General features: G+C 45.9%; 1 protein-coding gene across 1 annotated transcript in view; it reads right to left on the bottom strand.

Annotated features, from left to right (window-relative positions):
* mgab (MAX dimerization protein MGA b) overlaps window positions 1-7,820 on the bottom strand; it is a gene marked incomplete at its 5' end in the record, with an annotated part of 33,186 nt that overhangs the window by 14,421 nt on the left and 10,945 nt on the right. Inside the window, 3 exon segments of the mRNA XM_014009898.1 lie at window positions 316-438; window positions 513-626; window positions 717-813. Coding sequence (XP_013865352.1) covers window positions 316-438; window positions 513-626; window positions 717-813 — 334 coding nt within the window.

The raw sequence follows: 7,820 nt of genomic DNA on the forward strand, positions 1-7,820 counted from the left end.
CAATTTCAAGGCGTTTAGAAGAGGAAGTGATGAGGAGATAAGTTTATTTTCTGTTTAATAATAAAAACAGCATTTTAATAACAGCTAAAGGTGACATAGATACTTTATGCAWATTATTTAAATTAATGCCTGAGAAACACATAATATTGCCCCTTTAAAAAGAAATAATGTAAAACAAAAAGGAGAAGCTGTTTAAAGGGCAAAAGTGGAAAAGTCACATCTTTTTTGATTCACAAATCTTTGCATGATGTGACACAGAAAAATCTATCAAAAACTTGAATCAGGTCTACAACAGTCAAAAACAGTCCAACTCACCAGCAGGAGATGGAGCTGTACTGCTTTCTTCACTTAGGACTGGAGAAGGTAGAGGCAGATGAACCCCCAGATAGTTCAAGTCAACGTGCACAGTGGGGTCTAAAGAACTCAACTTCAAGCCAACTGAAGACCAACACAACAAATCAGACACAGAGTATATATTTCTGTTGTTTTCCCATGTGTTAAGATAAACTCACCCTCCTGCAGCACAGGATGGATGACCTGTCTGTGTTTGAAAACGCTCAGATCGTTCAGCAGCGAAGACTCCAGTTGAGACATCTTCTCCTCCACCGTCTTTGGATTCACCACCACTGAGACACCACAGAAATGTTCTTACAAATCTACATAGATGACTTTTAAAACCAATGTTGAACATAATGTTACAGAGTTAAACAACTTACTTATTTCCTCCAACTGTATTGGCTTCGTTGAGGAAATAGGAGATTCTGTTGATAAGACACTTGCTGGTCTATCTCTGGCATGAACCTCCAAAGCCTCCTGAAATTTAAGACTAAAGATTTTACACAATGCCGATTGTGCTCAGTCATATTTACAGCTATGGTTCTTCCCCATCGCTGAAAAGTAGGGCTGGGTATCGATTCAGATTGCTCAAATTGATTCGATTCGATTCACAGTGGCCCGATTCAATTCGATTCGATTYGATTCATGATTCAGTTTGGTTGATTTCTAAATTAGCTATACAACCATCAAAGTATCAATACTGTACAATCCGAAAAATAAAACAAGTAAATAATATCTAGATAAAAATGGGGAGGGCAGAGTAAAACAATAACATATTAAGAAGAAGGATTTTTAAATCAGAAATTAATTTGAAGGCAGGTCTCCGAATGGGTAGATTGTGGAGTACTGGTACATTTTAGAAAAATACATTTTTTGATAAATTGAAATGCTTTTGGATGAAAATACTGGCTGTTTGACATATTAATATGATGAATTGTACGGTCTATTGTACGGTAGAAGAATCAGATGTTTCTTTAGATTATTTTAATCAGTGTCAGAGGAATGAGAAAGTCGTAATTCAAATAACGTTTCAATGAACAAAAACCAGGGAGTTTTCTTTCTCAAAAAGTTCCCCTTTGATGTCACTTCCTGTTTCACTTAAGCTAAGCAAAATTCAAAAGAAAATATGCCAATTATGTGACATAACGTGTCAAATCATGTGTGTTATGCAAAGTTTCTTAAAAATTAACATATTTTCTTTTACTTTTTGTATTTCATGGATATGCATGTCGCAGGCACTTTAAGGACATCATGCAGTAACACATTTACTTTGATATAAAAGACATTCTTAAAGGAAATAATTCTGTAAATAGTAGAAATAATTCTAAGTTGGTGCATTGGTAAAATTATAAATATTAAGGGCAAACTTGTAAATTGGAGTTTAATCTTGAAACAAAACTGTCTCAAGTTTTAAAGGGTTTAAACAAAAGGAATTGCAAGAGAAAGTGTTGTTGGATACATTAGTTTTTTAAGAAACTAAGAATAATTTTCTTGATCACTAAGAAGTGATGGAATAAGTTTACAGGAGAAGAGGTGGGATAATATAAATGTTTGCTTCTGCCCACTCTTTTGAGAAACTTGTATATTTGTAATGTTTCTGTTACATTCTGTTCAATAAAACTTAAGAAGAAAAAAAAACTTCAGCTAAAACATTCCATCACTGTGAATTACATTAAGATGTTTCTAAAATTTATAAACAATATTGGTAACAAAACGTAATGTTAAGCATATAACTACTGTTCCCTGAAGGAAAGGAACGAGGTACAACATCATGTATGGGAACCACGCTCCTGCGTGTCCTGGCTGAAGCCACCTCTAATCACGTCTTTAGGCAGGTGACGTGATGACGACATATGTCAGGCTCCGCCTGCACATATATATACTGTCGCCATCACAGTCGCTCCTTAGTTCGGTAACTGCTCTTCACCGAGCCCAGCTGTGCAGCGGGGCCACCATGTGTTGTACCTCGTTCCTTTCCTTCAGGGAACAGTAGTTATATGCATAACATTACGTTCCCTTTCAGTCAATTCACTCGGTACAACACATCATGTATGGGACATATATAAAYGCCCCGCAGAGCAGCACCAAACTTGGGTCATAATAACATGCTAGTGCAGCACTTCAGACCCAGCRGAGAGCACAGAGTGAGCCACCAAAGGGGCTGTCACATCTAAGCGATAAAATTGAACAAATGTGTGCGGTGAAGACCAGCTGGCCGCAGCACAGATGTCACTCACAGGTACCCCTTTAAATAGGGCCCAGGATGCTGCTACACCCCTGGTGGAGTGAGCTCTCACACCAGATGGGACTGGGAGACCCCTGCTGCTGTAAGCTAAAGAGATAGCCTCCACAATCCAGTGGGAAAGTCTCTGTCTGGACAGAGCTCTGCCCCTGAGTGGGTTAGAAACACACACAAACAACTGATCACATGACCTCACCTCCTGTGTGCGATCAATGTAAATACGCAGTACACATAGAGGACACAAAGAATGTAACCTCCTCTGTTCCTCAGATGCAAAAGGGGGAGGATAAAAACTAGAAAGCTCAATAGACATGAAGCTGCAGTTAGAAGGTATCACCTTAGGGAGATACGCTGAGATTGGATGCAGAACCACCTTGGAGCCATCAGGTGAAAACTGAATACAAGAGGGATTCACAGACAGAGCATGGAGATCCCCGACCCGTTTAACAGTTGTTAAGGGCTCGACACACGGGCAGCGACAAACTACAGCAATTAACGGCTGTCATAGCAGCCAGGGTGAAACCCGACACACGGGACACGATAGCGATCGCAGCGTTGCGAATCGCGCTCTCAGGTCGCTTGTCTTCACAAAATTTGATTGGTTCTTGACTCTGAAGGTGGGTACGCATTACGGATGTGTAAACTAAACAAATCTTGCGATGCTAATGATATTGAAAAACAAACACACATCAAGATACAGTTTTATGAGGAAAAACTTACCATAAACTTCACCCTGGTGCCAATAAATTCCCACAAAGCTTTTTAGTAATCACTTGGTGAAAGTGTTAGCTAACGGCAGTGTGTAGCATACTCTCCTCTCATTGGTCAGTCAATGAAAACCTCGCTGATTGGTTGTACGCTAAGCGACAGCGACAAAAGTTGAACATTTTTCAACTTTCATATGTCGCGTCGCAAGCTCGCATGTGCACGTGTACGTGTACGAGCGTGAAATTTCACATGTACTATTTTCGCCGGTCGCTTAGCTGGAGGAGGGCAAGCGATTGTCGCCTCACCGCACASGCTCCATAGGAAATGAATGGAGAGCGAGCGACGTCACCTCCCATGTGTCGAGCCCTTTAGTGCCAGAAGCAACACAACTTTATACGAAAGGAACTTCAAATCCACAGACTCCAGGGGCTCAAAAGGGGGGTCACAGAGAGCCTCGAGCACCACAGTAAGATCCCAGGTAGGGATACTGAGTTTAATAACAGGCCGCAGCCTACGGACCCCATTCAGAAAACGCACTGCTAGAGGATGAGCACCGGGCGTAACTCCATCAAAACCCACATGGCAAGCAGAGATAGCTGCCGAGTAGACTTTAATTGTGGAAAAAGTCGGACCTTTATCCAGCAGCTCCTGCAGCAATCTTAAAACATCCACCGTAGAGCACTGAAATGGGACAATGTGCCTAACCTCACACCACTGCTCGAAAGCGTGCCACTTGTAGGTATATAAACCTCTAGTGGAGGGCGCTCTCGCGTTCTGGATAGTTGCCACCACTGCCGGGGGAAGGCCCCTGGCTARTAAGCAGGACCTTTCAGCAGGTAGGTGTGCAGCCTCCACAACTCTGGGTGTGGGTGAAAAATCTCCCCCCCTGCCTGAGAGAGGAGATCTTGGCGGAGGGGAAGTTGCCAGGGCTGAGCAGCCWGCAGGCTGATTATCTCGGCGTACCAGGACTTCGCTGGCCAGTGGGGCGCCACCAGAATCAGAGACAGACCCTGTCTGCGCACCCTCTCTAGTACAACCTCCACAACTCTGGGTGTGGGTGAAAAATCTCCCCCCCCGCCTGAGAGAGGAGATCTAGGCGAAGAGGAGGTTGCCAGGGCTGAGCAGCCTGCAGGCTGATTATCTTGGCGTACCAAGACTTCGCTGGCCAATGGGGCGCCACCAGAATCAGAGACAGACCCTGTCTGCGCACCCTCTCTAGTACAGGCAGTATCATTTCTACTGGAGGAAATGCATACAGCAGTATATTGGGCCATGGGTGGGCTAGAGCGTCCACCCCCAGTGGGGCGTTATGATACGTTATGGAAAAGAACAGAGGGCAGTGGGTGTTGGCCCCTGTGGCAAAGAGATCCACTGCTGCCCTACTTTGGTCCACCACTGAGGGATGCAGCCTCCACTCCCTCACCATAGGTCCGCCCCTGGAGAGTAGATCTGGGCCCTGATTCAGTCTCCCAGGAACGTGAGTGGCCCTGATAGACAGGAAATGCACGCTGCACCACTGCAAGAGAGAGAGAGACAGTTCCAACAGGGGAAGAGACCGTGTTCCCCCCTGTCTGTTTATGTATGACACTACGGTCGTGTTGTCTGTTCTGATCAGAACATGTTGGTTCTGCAGAACTGGACAAAACTGTTTCAGTGCTAACAGAACCGCTAACAATTCCAGGCAGTTTATGTGGAGTCTGGACTGCTTCAGAGTCCAAACCCCCCTCACTGCCGCACCATCGCACAGAGCCCCCCACCCCACCAAGGAGGCATCTGTGGATACCACTTTGCGAAAGGACACTCTCCCTATCTGTGAGCCTCGGCATAACAGGCCGGGTTCCCTCCAAGGACTGAGAGCCTTCATGCATGAGGCAGTTACTGTATCGTTAGCTTTCTGTGGTGGTGACGTAATGCACACAGCCGGTGAGAGCGGGACCAACGCTGAAACCGGTGCATTTTTAGCAGCCCGAGTGGTACTACCGTGATCATTGAGGCCATCATGCCTAACAGTTGCAGAATGATCTGAAAACGCAGTTTGCGTCCCAGTTGAAACTGAGCGAGGCAGCGGTGAAACGCAGCTGCTCTGTTTTCTGAGAGACGCGCTCTGCCCGACAGGGAGCACATTTCTAACCCGAGGAAAGAAAACTGCTGACTCAGAGTCAATAAGCTTTTCTGAAAATTTACAGAAAAACCCAGAGCCTGAATGTGCGACAGAACCTGAGACAGATGCTCTGTAGCCTGCTCCTTGGAGCTCGGACCGGGTTCATCGTCGTCTTCCGACAGATCATGCACATCCAGGCCGATATCCAGCACGTCCTCCCCTCCGTGGTGGAGGTCCAGATGAAACTGGGAGGCCTCCTCCTCTTCGTCGGCTAACCCCTCCTTATATTCCACTTGGTCTGCCCAGCTGGAAGTGGGGACTTCGACCGAGGGCTCCTCCTCATCAGACTCGGACGGAACCGGGTTACTAGACTCTGAGAGGAGAGGGTCCTGCCTCGCGACTGCAGCCTCGCCCAGCACTTTCTCAGAACTTAAGCCGTCTCTCCAGGGTTGAGCGTCGAAGCAGGTGGCAAAATGCACACGCTTCGGGCTCTGCCAACGCCCTACGAGCGTGGACGATCCCCAAACAGACCGGGCAAGCCTCGTGCTGGTCCTTTTCGTGAAGCGAGAAACCGCACCCCGGGGGACAGGGGCGAACTGAAGACTTCTGCTTCTTCTTGAGTAATTTTGTGCTCATCCCGAACCACAAAATTCTCTCTTTCGTCGAGGTAAGAAAGGTTTCTCACAGTTAGCGCTCTGCGGGCAGACACAGTTACTAGTAGACAGCTGCAGCTGACACCAACAAAAGCCGTTAAATTAAATCCGAGAACCTTCGAACAAACAAAGCTAATTAGCAGCAGCTAACTAGCTAGGTTGGAAGAGGTGGGTGTTCTTGCGAGGTGAAGAGCAATAGAACTAAGGAGTGACTGTGATGGCGACAGTATATATATATRTGTAGGCGGAGCCTGACATCTGTCGTCATCACGTCACCTGCCTAAAGACGTGATTAGAGGTGGCTTCAGCCAGGACACGCAGGGGCGTGGTTTCCCATACATGCTGTGTTGTACCAAGTGAATTGACTGAAAGGGAACTAAATGATTTTGTTAGGCTCTCATCTTTCAAACATTTATACAGGAGAAGAACAGTTTCAGTCAGATGTTTACATACAGTAGTTTTGGTTCGAGCCGCTCGAAGCTTCGTTTCCCGCTACCGCGTCCGTGCGCAAATCTTTACAAACAAAAGTTGTCATGGTCTCTGTTCAACTGAGACAATCTCTGTTCATCTGGTAATGTTAGTGATTCCTTAGTTTCTTTTGTTTTGCCCCAGACAACTTGTTGTTGGGAGCTAACATTAGCACTGACCGTCAACCGGCTGTAAACCTACAGCAAGCCAGGAGTGACACACAACACGGAAACGCGCATCTTCATCGCACACAACACCCGTGGGGGAAAATCTATCTCATGACTTATGAATTGATCCAGATTGATTAAATTGATTTTTTTAACCCAGCCCTACTGAAAAGCAGAAGACAAGTAATGCCTGTCTGTGTTTTCATTTGTCTTTTATATAAGCAAAATATGTCACGGACCACTTTAATGAACCTCTCCTAACTCAATCATATTCAACTTGTTTGTCACACATAAGCAACTTTATCAAGCAACAAAAAATGGCTACTACTCAACTATACAGATGTTTAGCTGAAAATTTCCTACATTCAAGGTATTACACACTTTGCTTAAAACACACCAATTAGCAATAACACATCTGGTGATGTTATTTTCAAGGTTTGACCCAAACGGCTACAAGTTCCCATCACAAGTTTGTCCTTGTCTAAAAATTTGGCACAAAAGGCGGTGAGCGATGTGAATTCCTACTAGGACTACTATGATTTTAGCCTGGCCCTTGCCTTCCTACTCAGCTCCGTTCATTTCTAGTTTCCCTTCACTGCTCCATCTGGGACTTCTCCCAATGAGATGGATTTCGCTGGCAGATTTTTAGCCGGGCCAATCAGAGAACAGGACGTCAATTTTCTGCGCAGTGTCTGCTTGTAGTTTATTTTACCTGGGCCAATCAGCAAACAGAAGGCGAAGTTTTGAATGACGTCNTCGGCTAACCCCTCCTTATATTCCACTTGGTCTGCCCAGCTGGAAGTGGGGACTTCGACCGAGGGCTCCTCCTCATCAGACTCGGACGGAACCGGGTTACTAGACTCTGAGAGGAGAGGGTCCTGCCTCGCGACTGCAGCCTCGCCCAGCACTTTCTCAGAACTTAAGCCGTCTCTCCAGGGTTGAGCGTCGAAGCAGGTGGCAAAATGCACACGCTTCGGGCTCTGCCAACGCCCTACGAGCGTGGACGATCCCCAAACAGACCGGGCAAGCCTCGTGCTGGTCCTTTTCGTGAAGCGAGAAACCGCACCCCGGGGGACAGGGGCGAACTGAAGACTTCTGCTTCTTCTTGAGTAATTTTGTGCTCATCCCGAACCACAAAATTCTCT

This window comes from Austrofundulus limnaeus, unplaced genomic scaffold (assembly GCF_001266775.1).
Source record: "Austrofundulus limnaeus strain Quisiro unplaced genomic scaffold, Austrofundulus_limnaeus-1.0 Scaffold63, whole genome shotgun sequence".
Taxonomy (NCBI): Eukaryota; Metazoa; Chordata; class Actinopteri; order Cyprinodontiformes; family Rivulidae; genus Austrofundulus; species Austrofundulus limnaeus.